This window comes from Babylonia areolata, chromosome 15, assembly GCF_041734735.1.
Source record: "Babylonia areolata isolate BAREFJ2019XMU chromosome 15, ASM4173473v1, whole genome shotgun sequence".
Lineage (NCBI taxonomy): Eukaryota > Metazoa > Mollusca > Gastropoda > Neogastropoda > Buccinidae > Babylonia > Babylonia areolata.
In genome coordinates this window covers 28,364,100-28,387,330 of record NC_134890.1, presented here as the reverse complement: position 1 = coordinate 28,387,330, position 23,231 = coordinate 28,364,100, and the positions used below count along the sequence as shown (strand labels likewise).

At 39.7% G+C, this 23,231-nt stretch overlaps 1 protein-coding gene across 2 annotated transcripts; it reads right to left on the bottom strand.

Annotated features, from left to right (window-relative positions):
* Positions 1-1,953: 1,953 nt before the first annotated feature.
* LOC143290526 (ubiquitin-conjugating enzyme E2 Z-like) lies at positions 1,954-23,103 on the bottom strand. 2 transcript variants are annotated; one of them, XM_076600040.1, is made up of 8 exons: positions 22,903-23,103; positions 21,520-21,592; positions 19,837-20,024; positions 19,308-19,419; positions 18,151-18,171; positions 15,205-15,317; positions 12,241-12,331; positions 1,954-9,967 (listed from the first exon to the last, which is right to left on the bottom strand). In XM_076600040.1, exons 1-8 carry the CDS (start codon positions 23,070-23,072, stop codon positions 9,812-9,814), a joined length of 924 nt encoding a protein of 307 aa, XP_076456155.1. In that variant the 5' UTR covers positions 23,073-23,103; the 3' UTR covers positions 1,954-9,811. The 2 variants fall into 2 exon arrangements, with proteins under 2 accessions (XP_076456155.1, XP_076456156.1); XM_076600041.1 differs by lacking the exon at positions 18,151-18,171.
* Between the last annotated feature and the right edge of the window lie 128 nt (positions 23,104-23,231).

The window sequence follows — 23,231 nt, the reverse complement described above, 5'->3', positions numbered from 1 at the left end:
ACACACAGACACCTTATTATGCGAGGTCAGTCCATCACATCACTCGGCTAGCAAGACCATGCATGCGCACACACACACACACACACACACACACACACTGGTGATATATACAGACACTGATGCGCATGTATAATTATACAAAAAGTGCTTCGATCCGCAAAACAATTTGATTAGGCACTACATAAATAAACTTCTTCATTTTATTATTATCATACACACACAAGGCCCACGAAATCCAAGAGCACATGCATGCATTTGTGACGTAAACATCATTGCTTTGCCATTCCCGACGATTCTTTCCCAGAGTGTGTGAAATAATTGTGTTGAAGAGGTGCTTGAGGCGTTCTGGGTGTTCTTCCCATTCTTTTGTTTCTTTCAGGTCTTGTAGCTGGCGTACAAGCCGAATGGTGTCTTCTGCTTGTCCCATCCATGATCTTTCTCGTTCTACACGGCTGCCTTTTAGTTATTTCGCAGCATCATGCAGTGGGTTTTGAGGGTTTTCAAGTGCTCTGAAACATACCACAATAGGTTCTGACTCTGTCCTGAATTGAAGGAAGGTCAAGCAGGTATCGCATGGTCTCGGTAGGAGTGTCCCTCGCTGTTCCCAGGATCAACCTCATTGCTATATTTTGGATTCTTTCAAGCTTCAGGAGGCTGAGAAAGTGTTGTTAACGGCTGTCACGGCTGGGAGGACGTGGGTTCGAATCCCAGTGGAGGTGGGTTTTTCGGCCTGTAGCTGGCTCCAACCCAGAGTTGAGTGTGCTATGGGCTTAAATGGGGAGACTGGGACCACACAGTCCAGTGTCATCCACTTCACGGATGCGTCTTTGGGTGTGTTGCTCTGATTACCCGACCAGCACTCCAAGTGTCTGTATCTCTCGGGCCTGGTTAACGCCGGAATATCATTATGACAGGAAGTGTAGAGTATGGCCTTGTCACGCAGTCCCAAATCAAAATGGACCTCCATAGCAATATCGTCATCCTCCTCCTCCTCCATCATCATCAATATAAAAACAAAACAGTCTCAAAGTCTGTGGCCTTTCATGTCCTGCTCTCATGGTGACCTCAGTTTCAATACCCCTCAACTTCCGTGCTTGGGGTGAGCCCTGTCTATGTCTACAGTGTCAGCAGATTCATGGGGGTTGTTGTTTGGGGGATGTGGTGGCGGTCTCTACTCTGGGAGGGACGCTCACTCAGTCTGGCTCCGCGACTAAGCCATTATTGTTGTTAGTAGGGGGCTTAGTAGGTGGTGTCCTAAGTATGTTAAATCAGAACAGGCACCACTGAACACCACTGAAGTGACTCAGCAGCAGTGCAGGGTCTCCTCTGGTGTGTGGCCTCCTGATGACCTAACATCGATGGTTCCCTGTGGACTGCTGACACTGGAACTGTGGTGGACGAACCCCGGTGTGGCCGTGTATGGGGGAATCTAAATGAGCAGTGTGGGAGTAATGCCACTGAAACGGTGCAGATGATGGGGCAGCAAGAAAAAAAAGAAAGAAGAAAGTGTTGTTAACCCAGTCCATTATCAGTTACACTGAGAATGGGTGATTGATACAGCTGGAAGAGGTGGCGTCGTTGAATGCCTTTGGTTGCCATTTCTTTAAGACTGAATGCCCCTTTTTGCATTTCAGAACATTGCAGTTGGCAAAGGAGAAGAGAGAAAGAGACAAACAAACAAAAATTTTTTATTCAATATAAGGCAGTCAAGAGAGTGAGAGAGAGACAGAGAATGTGCAGTGGTAACTTTTACTGTCTTAGCAATAGTAGCGGTTCCATTTATAGTCTTCTGAAATGTGATATAAGTGTGTGTGTATGTGTGTGAAGAATAAGACAGAGAAGAAGAAGATGGAGAAGAAAAAGAAGGAGAAGAAGAAGAAACAACTTGAAAAATATTTAATGGTTACAGCATGCGACATCAGTTTCAACAGAAGCACAGAACAATACAGGGACTATCTTTTCAACTGATTTTTATTATTGCTACTCACGGTCATGCTCCCTATTCCATTCTGCATACTGACACCAATACCAGTCACAAAAAACAGAAAACTCACAGTCCATCATATCATTTGTGTATGAGTTGGTTGTGATGTGAAAATGCATAGGTATGCATTGATACTAATGTTCTTCAACATTGGAACATTTGGTTGTTTGTCATGAATGTACATCATGATTACAATAATTAAAAACCAAATCAAACCTACCAAATGAACAAAGAAAAAACAAAACAAAACAAAAAATAAACCAACAAAAAACAAACCAACAACCCAACAACCAAAAAAAAAACCCACCCCCCACAAGAAGAAAAAAACAACAACCCCCCTTAACCAGCCCTTTGAAAAAGTAAGTTGCTGATAACAATCATAAAACCACCAAAACGTGATGAAGTTGATGAGAATTCCTTCTTTTATCCATGGTTAGGTATAACATAAACAGGAATAAAAGCTGAACACACCCATCAAAGGAAATTATTAACAATAATTCACTGGATTACATTCAAAATGAGCAACAACAGCAATACACACCACTACCAACAACAGCTATATCATCAATGAAACTACACAACCAGAAAAAAGCCAAATCACCCACACAAATAAACAAAGCATAACATGGGAGCCACAACGCATGACCCAAAGCGATTAAAAAATCAGTCAAAAAGAATATATATCAGTAGAAGAATGATGATGTAGATAAATTTTAAAGCAGAGAATGTGCAACAGTGCTGTTCTCTTCCCGCAGTTTCTACACCGGTTTCCGATTTGAAATAAAGCATGAGACTGCTTTAAAACAATATGTCACAATTCTACCACCCCGCGCGAAATTTGGCCAAGCAGAGCAAACCAATAGGCCTAGTTTGCATCAGTTTGACATGGTACAGTATATGACACCAAATCAGTTTTTAAATAACTCTACCACCATCTTATTCACCGTATCTAGCTCTCACAACCTTGATTGTGAATATTTAATCAGATTTCAAACATCCCATTATTTGCGTATTCCTTTCTCATGTACTGACACTGATCTGGAAAGGAAATTTCTGCTGCCACTCTGGCAGCAAGTTACAGTGAATTCTTCCAAACTAAGCACGCAGAAAAACAAACAAACCCAAAACAGAAACAACCTATTCCCTTTTCTTCCCCAAGCCCTTCATCTCCTGTCCACCTAAACAGAACTATTCTGCAGCACGATGTGTACTGCAGTCTTATGCATTTGATTTGTTTGTTAATGTACAATATCTGTTTATAAATATTGGTATACATGTGAATAATGTATCGGCCATATGTTACCACAATCATACCTATATACATATAAATAATCAAGAAAGAAAAAGGAAACATCATACGAACAAAAGTAATCCACTGTAGACATAGTTTATGTTGCTTATTTGTCTCGATTTCACACTTGCAAGGAACTCCCTTATTAGCTTCGCCACATCTCTACACTCAGCTTCTTCCAAGTCTGGCTTTGAAACCCACCTCCTTCCACTGAAGTTCCCCCTCACACCCCCTCCCTATGTTATTTCTATGTGGGTTCAGAATCATTGGTTTCTGAAACCGGAAAGTCATTCAGTGATTTTGAATTGTCCGAATTCTGTATTTGCTTATCATTTACAACAGTTTTCAAGCATCTGATCAACTTCCTGTTGATTGAAAGGCCAGATATAGGCAGTTTTATGTTTTCTCTCTCAGGAAACTGAAACAAATTAAAGGACCATGAATTTTCCCTCAACCAAGCACCCAATTTTGAAACCTGATAAAAACCAGAAAATCATCATCCTGAAGTATGAGTTACATATGAAATAATTCTAGACAATTTCATCTTTCACAATTACGCTTTCTCACCTCCATGTACACAAGCCATCACACACACACACACACACACACACACATACACAGAGAAAAAATGGTAATACTGTACTAAGGCTTGCACACAAACAAAAATTAAGTCAATAAGCATTCCATTTCAATAAGCTAATTGTATGATGATGCTGTTCAATACAAAACAATGCAACAAAGCATGAGGTGGCATTAAAGATCTGTACATGGTACATCCAAATCAAATTAAGTCAATTCAATCCAATCCAATCCAATGTAACACAGTTATAACTACATGTCAAGTCATAGGCCAATTCAACATAGCACAATATAAACTACATGTTAAGTCATATGCAGCAAATTAATGCAATACAAAATAACCGCAATTCTATGAACAGCAAAACATTATTATGATAAACATTTTGGGATCTAACAAACTGAAACAAATACATTACCGTGGTATGCTTTTTGGGCTTTTATGAATCGAAACACACACACACACACACACACACACCTGATTCAATGTGTTCTGACCCCTTTCTTGCAGTCAACCAAACATGTCCATGCACAAACACCCTGAAAATTTCTTCGGTTCATAGCATCAACAATTTCATCTTGAATCAAACGGTAACAAAATATAACTGCTGAGAATTTTTGTACTGAATGATTCCCCATCAGTAAACAGTATATAACAGCTGGGAAACATCCCCCAACACTAATAGTTTTTGTGTGTAATTTTTGTTTGTTTTTTTGAATAACTGCTATGAGGTTTTGTACTAAATGATCCTCCAAGAGTATCTTTTTGATAACAGCTAGGAATGTTTGCACTGAATGATGCTCTACCTTTCCAGACCATTAATCCCCCGCCCCCCAAATTATCTCCCATTCTACATTCTGGCCTTAAGCAAGTGCACTGGTAGATGGCTGTCAAATTTTGTGGATTAAACCACAAAACAAAAAGCAACAACAAAACATATCAGCAAGGTGAAGTGTGTTTCTTTGGGTAAAACCATTAAAGATGCAATGAATGATGATGACAACAATGAATTGCATTCACTGTAACTGGGATCACTATGACAAACAGGAAAATGATTACCCTGTATCAAAACGTGTCAATAACGATGTCTGCAACTCTGACTTCAGACCTGACCCAAAGAGACAGAGATATGATTTCCAGACCAGTGTATCAGTGCTGAATTTTAACCAGTGACCAATATGACCACTGGAAGACAAAGGAGGGGTGAATGGGGTTAATGAGGAAAGAAGATATGCTGTAATTTTAACCAGTGACCAATATGACCACTGGAAGACAGAGGGGTGAATGGGGTTAATGAGGTAAGAAGAGATGCACAAAGGTGGCAATAACTGAAGTGGGACTGGCAGCAAACTGTTTAATTGGTGCTGTAATCTCGAGTTCCTGCTGAATCACTCCAACTTATATGGTCGCATGATCCGCATGATTAGTATTGTGCATTCAAATATTTAAAAACCGCTTATGTTTCTGATTTGATATAAAATTATTCATGGTTGCTGGTGCTTGCTATGGTAAATCTGACTTATTAAATGAGGTCTGCATAAAATATTCTGTGCACTTTGATGGCAATTACTTTTCAGATTAAGAAGAAAGCAATAACAAGAGGCAAAGCCTTCAAGACTCACTTGTGCTTCACACTTTATCCAGTAAAGGAATCAAGAGGAGAAAAAGAAAAGAGATTTTAAAAAATCGTTGAAAAGTGCTCTGTATTAAATATGAAATATAAAATGAGCTTGGAAGAAAAAAATTAATTCAAAAAGAAAAAAGAAAAGAAAAAAAAAAGGTAAGCGAGTAGGATCGAACCATGCATGTTCAGTTCCGAAGCAAGCAGACTAATCCACACTATTGTGGTGCATCTGACGTCATTCGACTAAATTTAATACTTAAAGCAATGTTGACGTTTTCTTCTTCGTGCGACAAACAGATGCGATTGTAGTGGATGTAATAATACAGTTTAAATCATGTTTTTTTTGGTATCTTATTATATATCCAGTATTCTTTTATTTCAGCAGTAAAGGAGACTTTGCCATCTTTTCAAGCCCACCGCAACACATTGAAGATCTCTAGATCTGCACTGACGAAGCAGTCTGCAGCGGGCTGAAAGAAACAGTTTTCTTTTATGTTCATTCCAGTTAATTTAGTGTCCACTTTAGAATATTTCTATGCAGTAAACAAGCTGATGGTGTAGTTCATATCACTGCATGTGCTCTGTCCAGAATTTGTATTTCTTTCCTCTTCATTGTGAACAAGAAAAACAAGGTCTTCGTCTTTTAACACAACCTACTTTCCAGTAGGCCTAATTGAGTGGGAAGCTGGTTTTATAAATTTTCGGATTTCGGAACCAATCTCAGCCAAATAAACCGTTAATGATTTGGAAATATGGCTTAATTTGGGAGACTTACAACCTGTCATTGGTATGACTGTGAAGATTTTTTTTTGGTACTATGCTTAATCCAAATTTGGCATTGGCAGGCAAAGTATTTCCAGACAAAATGGCAATGTTAAAGTTTACCACGGACACACACAGCCACACACACACACAGACAACCGAACACCACGTTAAAACATAGACTCACCTTGTTTACACAAGCGAGTCAACAAAGTAAATAGTACACACTGAACTGTACATTACTAAATACTCTGGGCAGTGAAGAGGTTAAATGCAAAAAGGAAAGTAAAAACTTTCAATGGATCTCAATACTTTCTTTTCAAAGAAAAAAAGACAAAAAACTTTCGCATGAAAATTGAAAAAACTTTCCATGCTATGATGACAGCATAATAAAAATGTCCATGAATAATGTATTTGGAAATAGCTATGTATTAAAAAAACAAAAAGAAAAAAAAGAAAGAAAGAAAGAAAAAAAAGCAGGAACAAAGCACTCATATACGATCAATATCACAAGCTTTGTCTGAATTCAATGTTTTTTTTTTCCATAGTCTAATTTCTAATAAATCTGATAATTTGATTTTAATGTTTTAGACAATGTTTAAAATTCTTTTGATTCTAATTTCATGACTGAATTTTTCAATACCTTCTCTTGTTTTGTACATTAACTTTTGGTTTGCATGTTACAGACAATCCTACAAATTTTTGCTCATTTTAGTTTAATCAATGAAGTTTTCATTACGTTCTTTTTTCTGTACTTCATTTTCTCTTTCCCCTAAAAATGTTGAATCAAAACATATTAATTTTTGTACTTCAGTCACATGTTTACATCTAAAGTTTGTATTTCAGACACATGTTCATACCTAAAGTTTGTATTTCACTCACATGTTTATATCTAAAGTTTGTATTTCAGTCACACGTTCATGTCTAAAGATTGTATAGCACAATCGCCCAAACGAGCCACATAATTATGCGACCTGGTTGAAGACATAATTAGACAAACAACAAAGATGCCAAAGAATTGATAGACAGACAGAAAATATGAAAAAAAAATTTAGCTGTATGCAGTGCACAGGAACAGGTGTCAAGATGGCTGCCGGAAAAAGAGGGCGCTAGCCATGGGGCCACAGGGGAGGTTACCTACTTCTGGGAGGTTATCGGCCGTAGCTACTTTCATTTTCTCTGCATAGGCGGATAGTAGTTTGCAGAGGACAGGAATGTCAGACCCCTGCCGGAGTCTGCACTAGTGGGTCACGGTTAAGTATGTGTAAATAAAGTTTGTATTTCAGTCACAAGTTGATATCAATGTCTTCCATTCCATCCCTTGCCCCCTTTGCTTTTCTTCATAGTTCTTTAATATCTGCCACATTCTTTCCCTACACATGCAACATATACAATTTTTTTCTTTAAAAAATAATGTTAAAATTTACAGAACCCTTTTTACAGTTTTACTCTCTACATCCATGACTTTACCAAACCTTTTTTCAATGTTTAAAAAAAAAGAAAAAAAAAAGAAAAGAATAATAGAACGAGAGGCAAAACCTTCAAGACTCACTTGTGCTTCACGCTTTACCCAGCCAAGGAATCATGAGAAAAAAAAAGAGATTTAAAAAATCGTTGAAAAGTGTTCTGTTTTAAATATGATATATAAAATAAGCTTGGAAGAGCTAATTTGATTTTTAAAAATAAAAATAAAAAGCAGGATCGAACGATGCATGTTCAGTTCCAAAGCAAGCAGACTAATCCTCACTGCTGCGGCGCATCTGACATCATTTGACTAAATTTAATACTTAAAACAATATTGATGTTTTCTTCTTCGTGCGACAAATAGATGTGATTGTAGTGGATGTAATAACACCGTTTAAATCATGTTTTTTTGTTTTGTTTTATTTTATCTTGATCTTGTATTTCAGCAGTAAAGCAGACGTTGCCATCACTTCAGTTCAAGCACAACACAACACATGGTAGACACAGAACTGAACACTGGGTTAACTCTTTCCGGACGAAGGAATGCTCACGCATTCCTACACAAAACGTATTCAGTTTCGGACAAAGGAATGGAATAGCATTCTCCAAAAGTAAAATTCCATCACACGTGATTTTGTGATTAGCCAAGCAGAGTGCGCTATTCTGGGTCACTCCACAATCGAATAGTATGATTGGTTAGTCTTGGATGTGTGGCCTGTCTCGCACACACGCTGACAAAGTCACTGACCGGTCGTCTGCTCGCGTGCCAGCCTGTTTGCAAAGCGGCCTCTTCTCAGAATGTTGTGAAGCGAACAAGGCAGTGACGGCAATGTTTTAGGGTTGCCGAAGTACTTGAAATGCTACAAACTGAAGGGTCGGACATTGAAGAGGTGGATGATGACGAAGAAGAAAGCGAAATTAATGCAGAAAGCGAGCATGGGTATGGTGATTTGGGGTGAAAAATTGGCAGTATTTTCTACATATGGCAAAACTTTAAAAATAAGATGAGAAATTTGATTTTTTTTTATATGTAATAGCTCAATACGTAATAAACCAGTTCTGAAAGTTTCATTTTCTTACACAGTATTTTGTATTTATTGTAATTTTTTTCCAAACCCCTACAAATGGGCCGTCTGTGGGGAAAAGCAAGGGAGAAAACTTGTTGTCCCGAGTGAGTTAAAACATAGACTCACTTTGTTTACACAAGTGAGTCAAAAACACAAAGAAAAAAGAAAAAAGGAAAAAAACTGACACAGAAGCACACACAGCTTCAGATTAGAACTTGAAACGAACAGACCGACAAAAAGGCAGGGAAAATCTTAAGAGGTAAAACAAAACAAAAACAAACAAACAAAAATGTTATTCACATGATACAGACAGAAAAAGCTCTACTAACACAAGAATCCAGCAGTGATTTTCCTAATTTGAAACACATGTCAGTGGTCCCCCAAACACTCAAAAGAAAAAGAATTATAAAGAAAAAAAAAAAGAAAAAAAGAAAAAGGAAAAACCTTGGCCATCAATAATACAGTGCAGAAAATTTGCTAAATTTCTATCAAAGTCTGTGAGACTTCACACATGACATAAAAACTGTAAACAAAGGTGTTGAAAAATGAACATATTTTACTCTTTTCTTGATCCAACTTATCTTGTCCCCTTTGTCTTTCTTAAATGACTGATGAAGTGTAGAGACACATTATAGTTATACATACACCAGCACCTCAACATTTTGGTTTTAGCAAAAACATTTCTCATTCAACAGTTTTGTTTAAATTTATTAAATGAATGAGCGTGGTCTGATATTAAAAAGAGAAAAAACGAAAGACTGTGATGTAAAAGCAATTAACTGACCAACTAACGCTGAGCAGTCCCCAAACAGCTGTTAGCTCTTAACCTATCTTCTCTTGGGTCACTCCTATCAGTTGCTAGCACTCAAACTATCTTTCACACTCCTAACTACCAGTTCACCCATGCCTGAAAGACCAAGTTAAAAAAAAAAAAGAAAAAAAAGGAGCACACATCCTCTCATATCCCTGCCAGTGGGCACAGCAATCACGCTGACGCTCATCACCCAATCATCACACACAGCAGCAGCAGTGGAGGTCAAGGTCAACTCTTGTTCCCAATGACCTCTTGATCAGAATCGGTCAGTTCTTCCACGTCTGACGATTCGGAGCCTTCTTTGATGAGTGATTCGCGCAATGCCTCCAGCCTCTGCAAGATGGACTTGTAATCAAACACTCCTCGCCGTTCCCCGAATGGATCCTGTCAAATCAGACGTTGCATACATCCCTGATTCAGAAGTGGCAAAAAACTAAGCCAAAAATGAAACAACAACAAGAACAACGAAAGACCAGACTAATGAAATAAATAACCAAATTCATTAAAATAAAGCATTAAAAAGAAAACTGACTCGTTAAAGAAAGAAAGAAGAAAAAGAAGGAACAGAAGAAAGGCAGGGGAAAAAAAAGGCAAAGAAAAAAAAGCTACAATATATTTCCTACAACGAAGCATCAAACAAATCAGCGTGATTAGAAACAACAAGCACAGTGCAGGCCAGCAGTCAATAGTACTTGTCATTTTAAGGGGATAGAGTAAATGAGTTGGTTAAACCAGTCTCATATGAAGTGACGAACTGTTTGCCTGGAATTATTACTGTACATATATACATGACAGACATATGCTGATGTAAGTAATTAATAAACAACAGCTTTCACTTTTCACTTATTGATTTTGAACTTTCGTTTCAATTTCTCCACCAACACCAATCAGTCCAACTGTTCTGCTGATCCTGGATCAGACCTTTTCTGAACAAAAACTGCGATAAATGATCAACAGATAATTCATCATCACATGACATCACATTACAGACATCACCATTTGCTTCATCGTTTCATGAAATAACATTTACATCTGCACTGAAGACATACGAGCTATTCTATAAGAATGACACATACAGAGAACATTGAAATGATAAACTGAGGGTTCCAGTAGACCCAGAAGATTGACACAACAAACCAATCACTTATTTGTCTGAGAAAAAATTAAAAAAAAACCCCACAGTGTACTGAATTTTGCCTACAAAATTGTGCTTGTCATACAAGAGAGTTAAAAAACTTTGTTTCTTTGAAAAGGAATTAAAGTAACAATCATTCTACCAAAAAGTAAACTGCAACTCGAAAAAGCACTCACACGTGTCATAGCAGGGGAGGGGCTTGTGGAGAGGGTGTAAGAGGAAAGAAGAAAAGTTACACAATAGCCATTACAGCTAATCTAGTCATGACAGTATAACACACATTACAGAAATATGTAAAAGTTTGTCATGCATGACCAGCATGTTTCTGGTAGCATGTTAAGAAAACTGGGTCCTTTCCTAAATGTGTGTGTGTGTGGTTGTGTGCGTGTGTGTGTGCGCGCGTGCGCGTGTGTGCATGTGTGTGTATAAGCATGTTTACATGGTGCATGCGTTTGCATCTGGGTGGGGATGAGGTTTGGATGAGAGGCTGTGAAAAGGAATCGGTGGGTGCATGTAATATACTAGGGGGAGGTAACAATTCATTTCATTTTCCCCCCATTCAGCGGGGTGATAGTTTGCACAGGACAGGGAATCAGACCCCTTCCGGAGTCTGCATCAGTGGGTCATGGTAGAGCATGTGTAATTAAATAGTCATTTAATACTGTGGATACTGACCGGATAAAAAGAACATAACACACACATACAAAGGATAAATGATACCACCATTAGTGGAAAGACTTAAAATTGACGAACATAGCATGATGCAACTAAATACCATGAAAGAAAAGCTGTTTCAATTTTCAAATGATGATGATCTTCTTCGCTCCGTTCTTGAGTTCATGTCACAAAAGGCAGCAACTGATCCAGGCTCAGTCATCTACAGTATTCAGTGACAAACTGGCATAAACCGATAGGTCCCCATAATACCCCCATCCTCTTGACTTCATGTAAGAATATGGAATAATTCATCATAATGATCAGCTTTCTTCTAAATTCTTCTATTTATGACCAACTGGTCAAAACCAAAATAAACCTAATGCCTGCCCATCTGATACTGAATGACTTGTTTGTTCTGGCAAATAATTCATCAGCATCATGTTTGCTTCCACCCCCACCACTCACCCCCACCCCTATATTTTCAGTGTTTGGTGATGGAGAATGTGTGGTTTCTCTTTCTTCTTCATCTTCTTATTATGATATTAATATTCTTTTTGTTGCTACTTTCCTTCAACATCCAGCACTTGCTGTTATGTTTCTTATGTTGTCTGCTTTGCACTTATCTAAGCCGCCTTGTATAAATGTGTATACCTTTCCTTTTACGGAAATATAACTGCCGAAGATGGTAAAAAAGTATAAAAAAAAACAACAACAACCCAACAACAACAATAAAACAAATGAAATTAAAGCTGCTTAAACAGGAGGGTGGGGGTTATGGGGAGTAGGGTGTGGGGTAGACAGACAAAAGGCTCCATGGTGAAAGGTGAGGAAACAGAAACCCCCATGAGACAAGGACTGAACTCACCATCATGGTCTGGCAGTTGAGTTTTTCGTGTTTGTTGCAGATGTTGATGTAGTACTTGTAGTAGGTGGGGAACGACCCACGCATGACTTCACTGAAACACAACAGTCATATCATATATATCGGGTGTCCCCCAAAAAGTGAACTGCTTTTTGACAAGTATTTTTTTCAGTGATAGAGAAACAGAATTCACTGAAAATTTTCACACAGTAACCTTAGGGTATCATCAACAAATCTGCAAAATATCTAAAAGTTCGGACGCAAATTACTCGAGCATTGTCAAATTCAAAACAGCAGTATCAGAGCTGTTCAATGTGACCTTCATCATGTTCATGCCAGCTGCCAGGTGTTGGCATCTGTCAATCAGTGTCAGTCTAAAAATAGGCTGTCAAGGTGTCAAGTCTATTGATTAAAAAAAAAAAATGTTTCTTATTGTTGTCTGTATCCAAAAATCAGTTCTGTCCAAAGTTGCAGTTTGGAAGGATCAACCATGCCTTTGAGTGAAAGTGATAAGGTTACCATTGAAGGCTGTATCAAGGAGAAAGGCTAGGGTGGAAGAAGGATCACAAAGGAATTTCCAGGCAAGGGATGGAATCATGTCACTGTAAACAGACTTTTCGCTAAAATACGCACTACAGAGTCAGTAGCACGTAAAATTGGCAGTGGGAGACCCAAGACTGCATGTTCAGAGGAGAACAAGGGCCGTGTTGAGGAACTGATTCAATCCCAGGAGGAGAACCCAGGCACCCACAAATCTCTTAATAAGTTGAAAGTGATTTACAAGTGAGCAAGTCTTCTGTGCAAAGAATGGCGAAAGAACAGGAGCTGAAGCCCTTGAAGAGGATATCAAGGAGGGACCAAGATGTTTGAGGGAAAAGAAAAACTCGCTGCCGTAACTTGAATTACTGCGGAAACTTCCGGCCAGGCCTCCGATGTCGGCAGACCATGATCGTCAGTGCTCTGTACATTTTTGCTAAAATACTATGAAAGTAATATACCTAAGACATCAGTTCAATGTTCACCAGCAAAGTCTGTGAGTGGGGTGTTGTGGTGTGTATTGTGTTTATCTAAATAACATCTTCTGTGTGGAGAACGCAAAAGAAATTTCATAGGAAAGAAGTTTTTCAGTGCTTGAGCTATCATGGCAGCAGCAATGCCGGCCCCGCCAGTAGCCTCAGTATATGTTACAGCGCACGCACTGCCAGACTATGAGTCGCTGCCTACAGTCTATGATATATGTGTAGCTGCTGAAGCGGTTTGTGGGCGTGAGACAATCCGTGGTGCTCATCTGTGGCGGATTTATCCGAAAACTAATGAAACCAGAGACAAGCTCTTGTTGGAGGGGTTCTTGTTCAGAGACCAGACTGATGAGAAACCAACCACCAAACTGTGGATAAACAATGAACCTCTCAGTGTGGACAACAAAGACATTGAAGCTGCACTGCAGAAGCTAGGAGTGGAGATCAGATCCTCACTTCGAAATGAGCTAGCAAGGAACCCCGATGGACGGCTGACACGTTTCGAGACTGGCTGCAGGTTTGTGTTCATCTCTGTACCGAACACACCTCTGCGACCAGTCTTAAAACTTGGTGTGTTCACCGCGGCTCTCTACCATAAGGAGCAAAAAGGAGGAGTTTGTATTATACTCCATGTTTGGTGTTAAATATACTTACCATGTCAAACTGATGCAAACTAGGCCTATTGGTTTGCTCTGCTTGGCCAAATTTCGCGCGGCTAACAGTGAAAAGACGGGCCCACCCGCTCTCAGCCAATCAAACGCCTCTAAAAACTATAAGCGCTTAATCATTCCTTTGGCCAAGGCTCTCCACGCCATCTTGTCAGGTTTACGCTGTCTCGTCTTACGCTTTTTTCGGCTATTCAGCATATCCTTTTGGCCTTATTTTGTTGCATGCGGCTTGTGTTTATTGTATTCTTACATTCTGTGTACTCAATTCGACTCGGCACCCTTGATTCGTTCGATTTTTTTCTGCCTCTAAGTCGATCCTGTCTTTCCTTTCTCTGTTGGGGGTCGGATTTTCGCTGGGTGCCCAGTGCTCAGAGTGGCACCACACCAACACACCGTGTGCAGCCGCCAGCGTGCACCATGCCGCAAAGAAAACTAAGGAAACCAGCCATGCGAAGCCTGCTCATGGCACAGCGAGCAGCGCTGGAAAAAAGAGGGAAAGGAGTGAGTCTCCCAATACCACAAGTCAAAGTCTTCCAGATAACAAAGGCCCCACTGTCCTGACGCAGCCAGAACACAACGGAGAGGCAGAGGTGGTAAGCATGTTGGAGGAGGGGGGTAACACTTGACACGTGTTCTCTCCCAACCAGCCTGACCACTCCCTCGCGACCTTTGGCTTTGATTAACGGACGTTTGATTAACGATTGACGATTATAATTTCCGCATCAGAAAGTTGAAAAATTGATACCACCTTTTCAAATATGAATAATGATTTATGCACTGGCACTCTAAATGTTCGAGGGCTTAGAAATAACCAAAAAAGGAAAGTAGTATTCAACTCCCTCAGAAAACAAAAGTTAGACATTGCATGTTTGCAGGAAACAGACGTGACAGATGATATATTGTCCCAAATTAATGCGCAGTGGTCTGGAAGTGTATTCTATAGTGTAGGTACTAATAGAAGCAATGGACTTGTAATGCATGCATGTATGTATGTGTGTGCGCAAGTGCCTGTGTGTGTGGACTGTATGTGCTTGTGTAGGTTTTTCTTGCATGTTTTGTGTCGGTCATGTTTGTTATATCGTAAAGCACTCTGAGATGTTGGAATAAATAAACATACTACGACTATTATTTTCTTAAACCCAACAATCAAATACACTATAATCTTATAAAAATGCTATAATCAGATGTTAGAAAGCACAATATAAATAAACTACTATCATCATTATTAGAATTAAAAAAAAGAAAATCCCACAATCACTCCATCCGAAAGTGTGACTCACTGTAAAGCATCAGGACATTGGCACTTCTTTTCCAGCATATCACAGACAGCAACTCGTAACGTTTCATGTCGTATAATTTCATTGTAACGACTGGCGTCTCCTGCATTCCTCTCCTGCAGATGAAAGTTAACATGTTAAGAAACACACCATGAACAATACAAAGACATCATCACAGTATAAATACAGGTACACAAAAAGTAACTGTTGTTACTGCCATATTTTACTGATTAAAAGGAGCTTCGGATTATAAAGGTACATCCTCCAAATCAAAACAAAGTTCTGATATTTGCCAGCCGCCGTGGTGAAGTGGTTAGCGTCGTGGACTGACAGCTGGGAGGATGCGGGTTCGAATCCCAGTGGAGGTGGGTTTTTCGGCCCGTGGCCGGCTCCTACCGAGTTGAGTGTGCTGTGGGCTTAAATGGGGAGACTGGGACCACACAGTCGAGTGTCATCCACTTCAAGGATGCGTCTATGGGTGTGTTGCTCTAATTACCTGACCTACACTGCAAGTGTTTGTATCTCTCGGGCCTGGTTAACGCCGGGATATCATTATGACAGGAAGCATAGAGTACAGCCTTGTCATGCAGTCCCAAACCAAAATGGACCTCCATAGCAACATTGTCATCCTCCTCCTTCATCGTCATCAATATAAACAAAATAGTCTCAAAGTCTGTGGCTTTTCATGCCCTGCTCTCATGGTGACCTCAGTTTCGATACCCCTCCACTTCCGTGCTTGGGGTGAGTCGTGTCAATGTCGTCAGTCTCGGCAGATTCATGGGGGGCTGTTGTTTGAGGGACGTGGTGGCGGTCTCCACTCTGGGAGGGACGCTCACTCAGTCTGGCTCCGCGACTAAGCCATTATTGTCGTTAGTAGGGGGCTTAGTAGGTGGTGTCCTAAGTACGTTAAAACAGAACAGGTACCACTGAACACCACCGAAGTGACTCAGCAGCAGTGCAGGGTCTCCTCTGGTGTGTGGCCTCCTGGCGACCTAACATTGATGGTTCCCTGTGGACTGCCGACGCTGGAACTGCGATGGACGAACCTGGGTGTGGCCGTGTATGGGGGAATCTAAATGAGCGGCGTAGGAGTAATGCCACTGAAACGGAGCAGATGATGGGGCAGCAAAAAAAAAAAAAAAAAAAAAAAAAAAAAAAAAAAAAAAAGTTCTGATATTTAATAAAATAAAAGGCACAGCACATTATAAGTTGTACATCAGAATGAAAAAAAAGAAGTTGAGTACTAACTGGCTGACACTATTGCTGCTACAGCCATGTTTGCACTTTCAGCTGCAGTCAATGTCAAGGCCCTAACGACATTATCAGACTTACATGCTGTGTCATCTGCTCGCTTGTCTGCTCTGTTGATCTTGTCTTCTTGCATTTGAACTGTCTCCACTTCCCTGGTATGGTGTTTGTGTGAATGTGAGATGCTTATGAGATTTTTTTGTTCATGGGAAGGTTTCATTTGTTTTCAGAGCCACAAATGTCATACATCTGACAGTATTTTTGGACCATACCTCTGGCTCACCATGTTATAACCATGTAAGGCATGTGGGTCAAAGCTGAAAAACAACAACACCAATCACTTTATAGTTAATTATTAATTTACAAAGTCGACAGATAACATAGCATAAAAACTAAGGCTGCACAGACAGCACCCCTCCCCCTGCTGTATACCACATTCCACTTTTAGCCTGCATCTTTGTGTGAGTGTATGCGTGCAAGCCTGAAAATCACATCTATTTTTAAATTTTCCTTAGCATGGAAAATTTTTCTCTAACAGTTGGTGCATATTCGTCTTGAACAGTTATAAGGCTTTAACAGTTTAAAAAAAAAATCTTCTATCACCTTTCACAGTTTCAGTAATATTATTACTCCCCTCCTCATTACCCACATTCCCCTACACATCGCCACAACTACTTTTACTCTCTAACACTCACAGGCCAACTTCCAGCAGGCGAAAGAAAACGATCAGAGAGACTGCCTTAAGGTCACTCAATGAAGGGGATGCTTTAACTTCTCAGGTCACATTTCTCTAGTATTTAGCAGCAAACGACTGTTTTGACCATACCTGTTGGAGTGCTATGACAAAGCCTCTCCCTGATCAGGTGGAGTGATGGCCTAGAGGTAACGCGTCTGCTTAAGAAGCGAGAGAATATGAGCGCACTGGTTCGAATCACGGCTCAGCCGTCGATATTTTCTCCCCCTCCACTAGACCTTGAGTGGTGGTCTGGACGCTAGTCATTCGGATGAGACGATAAACCGAGGTCCCATTGGCAGCATGCACTTAGCGCACGTAAAAGAACCCACGGCAACAAAAGGGTTGTTCCTGGCAAAATTCTGTAGAAAAATCCACTTCGATAAGAAAAACAAATAAAACTGCATGCAGGAAAAAATACAAAAAAAAAGAAAAAAAGGGTGGCGCTGTAGTATAGCGACGCGCTCTCCCTGGGGAGAGCAGCCCGAATTTCACACAGAGAAATCTGTTGTGATAAAAGAAATAAAAGAAATGCATAAATTGGGGTCAGAATGGAAGACAGTAGCATATATAACAGTGTCAACTTCATCACTGTCTCACCTCAGTATATTTTAAACCCTGAATACAAGAGGGTTAACCCTCTTGTATTCAGATTCTCTGAGGCCAAACTCCCCTAGATTTCGGATTCTTTTGGTGAGTTTAGCCTCAAAATGGGAATGTATAGTTCACACTTCACCACAACCAAGAATAAACCTCTAGAGTCATGAAATTCGGCAGGTATGGTCATGAGGCTTTGTTCTGTCATGTGAGCGAGATTCTGTGTGTCTAGATGTGAAAGGTCGTGTCTCTGTCACCAAAATGTCACCAAATATGTCACATGCGATGATGACAATTCTAATATAGCACACCAACATGCAGTTAGTCCATGCACATGCATGTTAGTGTTGTGAAATGAAGCTGCGGCCTACCTGAGATGATCTGTCTCCTGTCTGCCAGTACAGTCCCCACAGGTAATCCAAAGAATGTCATACAATTAGTGTCAGTTGTCACAACTGAAGAGTTACTGGAGATAATTTCAAGCACAGTTCCATGTTGCTCTTATGTCACTGTTCTAAGCACTTTGTACAGATATGTTTATATATGCACACAATGTGTTACTGTACAGTAAGGATAGTGAGTAGAGTGTCACTGCTAAGTGTCACAGAGTCACCAAAACTACAGGTAAGCACACACACACACATAAACAAAAACAAGCTAGCTTGTCCTAAGGTTGAGCCACATTCTGTCCATAGTAATCACGGAAACAGTCATTCCTGTGGAAGCAGAGGGGTACGTGGCAGAAAGAACACATATACGATGTTTCTACTACTATCATCATAATCTCGGCACTCTATTTCATACTCTGTGCTGAAATTATCCACATATACTTCTCCCATGAATATTTACATGTGCGTTTTTGTGTAGTCTGTCACACTCACATGTTAACGTGTAGTGCTTTGAGACGCTTTAAAGTGTTTTATAAATTTACTAGTATTATTATCATCATCATTATCATCATTTTCATTATAACTGTTATCATCATTATCGTCCCTTCTATTATTATTATTAGCAATAATTGTAGTAATAGTAGTAGTGCTAGCACAAGTAACAGCAGCAGCAGCAGTAGTAGTGGCAGTCATATTGTATTGTATTTCTCTTTTTTGTCATAACAGGTTTCTCTGTGTGAAATTTGAGCAGCTCTCCCCAGGGAGAGGGCATCGCTACACTGAGAGCGCTACCCACTTTCTTGTATTTTTTCCTGCGTGCAGTTTTATTTGTTTTTCCAATTGAAGTGGATTTTTCTACAGAATTTTGCCAGGGACAACCCTTTTGTTGCTGTGGGTTCTTTTACACACGCTAAATGCATGCAGCACACAGGACCTTGGTTTATCGTCTCATCCAAATGACTAGCGTCCAGACCACCACTCAAGGTCTGGTGGAGGGAGAGAAAATATTGGCAACTGAGTGTGCTCAGATTCTCTCGCTTCCAAGGTGGACCTCTAGGCCATCACTCCACTTCAACTATTAGTTGTAGTAGTGGTGGTAATAGCAGCAGCAGCAATAGTAATAGTGGTAGAAGTGGTACCTGTTCAAAGCCTGGTTCGTTGTGGTAGGGTTTCTCATTCATCAGGGACTGTATGGAGATGAGCACAGAAGAAAGAGACTGTGCAGGGCTCCAGGCAGGACCAGACCATGTGCTGAAAGTGTAACACAGCCAGCAACAATGAAGCCAAAGACGCTAGCTTCAAAATAACACCTTCACAGCAGACAACACAAAATAAGCACACACACACACACACTGTTTAGAGAAACCATCATTTACAAAATGACATACTCGTCCACTTACATGCATACACAATCTGCAGATACAACTTTTGTGCATCCCTGCCAAGTGGCTTTTGCATGGACATATAGAGTAAAAATCCAGACCCCATTTGGAGTACGTTGGAGCGGGTGATGGTAGAGTATGTGTCATTAAATACAAATTTTTGCTCAGTCAGATACATCATTACCACATCCCCAAATTCTCTTTTCTGCTACTCACCCTGAAATCCACCACACATCAACATTATGAATTCAATGAACCACAAGGAAACAAAAACATTTTCACCTACCCCAGTATACTAAGGCAGACTTTGCCGTTTTTGTACAGGTTGGGATTGAATCGCACCATGCCATTTCCTGTGGTCATCAGCCTTACCCGTGGGGCCCGGATTGGGTAGTCAGGAGGACATTTGATGAGGAAATAAAAAAACCCTCCCTCATAGGGAGTGTCAAAGGGGCCTGTCAGCAGTGCATGCAACTGAAAAAGAAAAGGACATACTGCATAATAGATACACACATCCTTAGTATAAATATACTGTATAAAATATAGTGAAGACTACTGTGTTTTATTGACAAGAGATACATTGTTTGGAGCCTCATTTTGTTTACTGGAACAAGATGTTTAGTGCCCACACTATACAATCCTGAAACATATTTAGTGCGAAATTAAAGTAAGTGAAAGTATGCAACTACCACGGAATGAGGAACAATAACTCAGCTTGTCAACGGACATTCATGGTTCTGGTCAGTATTGTTCCATGGTGTCAGAAGTTAATTCAATATACCTGCTCACCAAGAAAACCTGTCAACTGCAAACTACGTCACTACGAACTTTGAACATCCTAGTACAGATTGGGATGCCATGGATCTTTTCCAAGAGTTCACCCGCTTCAAAGACTATGTCCGTTTCATATTCGATGAACCACTGGTAACCTTAAAAGGCTTAACAGACAAGCAGAAAGCCGCATGGCTCAGCACTTGGATTGGTGCTCAAGGAAGACAACTTTACCGCATTCTGCAGTGGGTAGGGGATGAAAAGGAAAAGCCTGACAAAGTTTTAGAGAAATTTGAAATACATGTATGTTCGACCTACAAAGGTACAAACGAGTTCTGTGACACAAACTGAAACAGAGAAAGCAGGATCAGGGCAAGTCCTCTGACAACTTCATCAAAGACCTACAACTGATCATGATGGACTGTGACTACACAGATAATGACATTATGGTAGACAGTATCATCGATGGAGTGCATGACAAAAAACTACAAGGGAGGCTTCTTGAAAATGGGAAAGCTCTTACTTTTGCCCAGGCAACAGAAACTGGCCAACAGTATGAACTGTCACAGAAACAACTCTGCACTGTTCGTGATGAGTCATTAGTAGTTGTAAACACTGTCAAAGGAAAGAAGCAACAGGAATCTCGTCTTGCTCAAGAGGAAATAAAAACTGCTGTCAGTGCCACCACAAAGAAAAAAAAAAAATTAAACCACAAACTAAAACAGAAGACATGAGCCATTGCAACAAGGATCATCTGCGTTGTCTTGTTGTTTTACGTTAATTCTGTTCTGAATTCATCAACATTCCTGTTCAAGTTCTTTATTTTTCTTGAGGGGAAAGATGTAACATATTTGGTATGAAACTACGCAACTACCATGGAATGAGGAACGATAACTGAGCTTGTCAACGGACGTTCATGGCTCAGGTCAGTGTCATTACAAATCCAAACCTGTGCCATAGTTCTTGGTTTGCAGTTTACCTTAATATCAAGATTTATACTTTAGTAATTATTAATGAACACGTACAAAGATTCATGACACAAACTATTACGTGTTCAACACGTTTACCTACACAAACACCAGACACACTAGATCCATAATTAAAAACTCCACATACTAACACTGGACACTGCAAGGAATTCACTTCACTTGCTCATTCAGTTCATTACTGCTTTACTAATAGCTATACATGTCCGTACCTTTGTGATATCATCTTTGTCTGGTACAATACACATTCCTGGAGGTGGCTCATGGTAGATTGTCATGATATCTCTGCAAATCACATATAAGTTATTTAGTCATCCATACTAGCCTGCCCCATATCCAGCATTCCGATGCCCCATACTGGCTGAACAAGTGTCAAATATGACAGCAAAAAGAATGTCTGCTTATTGAAATCTGAAATGCTCGATGCACAAGCACACCCAAATGTATAAAGTAATAATTTTCATGGAAAAATAAAAACAACCCTCTGGGGTGTAAAATACTTCCTATTTGCTATCGATATAATCCAACTTTGTATAACACTACAAACAATGTAAAATCATGTGACAATGAAAACGACCTGCGAGTCACTTTTGATAGTAATCTTTCATTTGATCTAAATATTCATAACTGCATAAATAAAGCAAATCAAATAATTGGAATAATTAAAAGAACTTTTAATTAACCTGACCGTGATACTTTTGTTAAACTATATAAAGCTCTGGTGCATGGTGCGATCTCATTTGGAGTATGGAAACAATATATGGTGTCTCATCTGAAGCGACCATCGACTGCAATTGAGAGGGTAAAGAGAAGAGCCACAAAGCTTATAGTTGTACATGAATGTAGGCTCATGTCTTATATTGTAATGATCGATTCACTTATCTAAAATCATTTTCCTTTAAGAGTAGAAGGATATGTGGTGATCTCATTGCTCAAGACATATAAGCTTTTAAATGGTCATGTTGATGTATCTTGGGATCAGTTCTCCTCTGCACCTCAGTACAATTCCGCAAGAAATACTGATGGAAAATTTTTTGTACAAGTACTACAACATTCAAATACTAACACAAGAAAGGTTTGCTTCAGTAACTGGGTTACATATGTATGGAATCAACTGCCACTGCATTTAAAACAAGCACCATCAACTAACTCTTTCAAGAATCAACTGGTCAATTCTACAAAATTCTAAACTCTAAGATCTTAGAGTTTGATGAATAAAAAAAATGTAAACGAAGCGTCGAACCTTAACCAAAGTCTGTTAACAGAATGTGTCATGAGATCAAAGAAGGGACTGTTTCTAAGCTTCAAAGCTTGTTTTTGTCCCTAACCTACTACTACTACTGTAACAAGGCCTCAACCAAATGTAAGTCAAGTCTGTCTGTGTCACAATGTTACACAAATCCTCTGATCATGGCTTTGATCCGAACTTAATTGTATGAGAATATTGGTCACCACCAGCTGTTTACACACGTTTCTCCTGTCCTTAATCAGGGTTAAAATCTTGTTAACCTTTTCTTTAAAAAGTATTACAGATACATATTTTTTTTAAAGGGAGAGCCAGACATTAAAGACGCAAAACAAAGACAGGGTCGAACCTTTTGATGCGCGTGATGCATTGAGTAGTTGGCTTTTCGCTGTCCCAGTCTTTGCAGTTTTGAGGATCCCAAGCAATAGCCATAGGTGGAAGCTGTGGAGTATTATCTCCACTAGTTGACGGATTCCCAAGGGTGTTCTCGAGATTTGAAGTGGTCGAAGAAGCTGCCATTTCTACTGCTTGTGTCTTGATCTCTGTGTTGTGATCGTGGTGGGGTCATTTCCTGTTTACGTGACCTTTTATGGTGAAATTTTTTTTGGGGTCTCACTTTAAAGAATGAAAATAAAACTGCTCAACGCCTTCAATAGGTTGGAATTAAAGATCAATGAC

Coding starts and splice junctions, on each gene's coding strand:
- LOC143290526 (XM_076600040.1), bottom strand. CDS start 23,072: ATGGCAGCTTCTTCGACCACTTCAAATCTCGAGAACACCCTTGGGAAT. Junction 21,593..22,902: donor TGCATCACGCGCATCAAAAG/GTTCGACCCTGT, acceptor TGTGATTTGCAG/AGATATCATGACAATCTACC. Junction 20,025..21,519: donor ACAAAGATGATATCACAAAG/GTACGGACATGT, acceptor TTTCTTTTTCAG/TTGCATGCACTGCTGACAGG.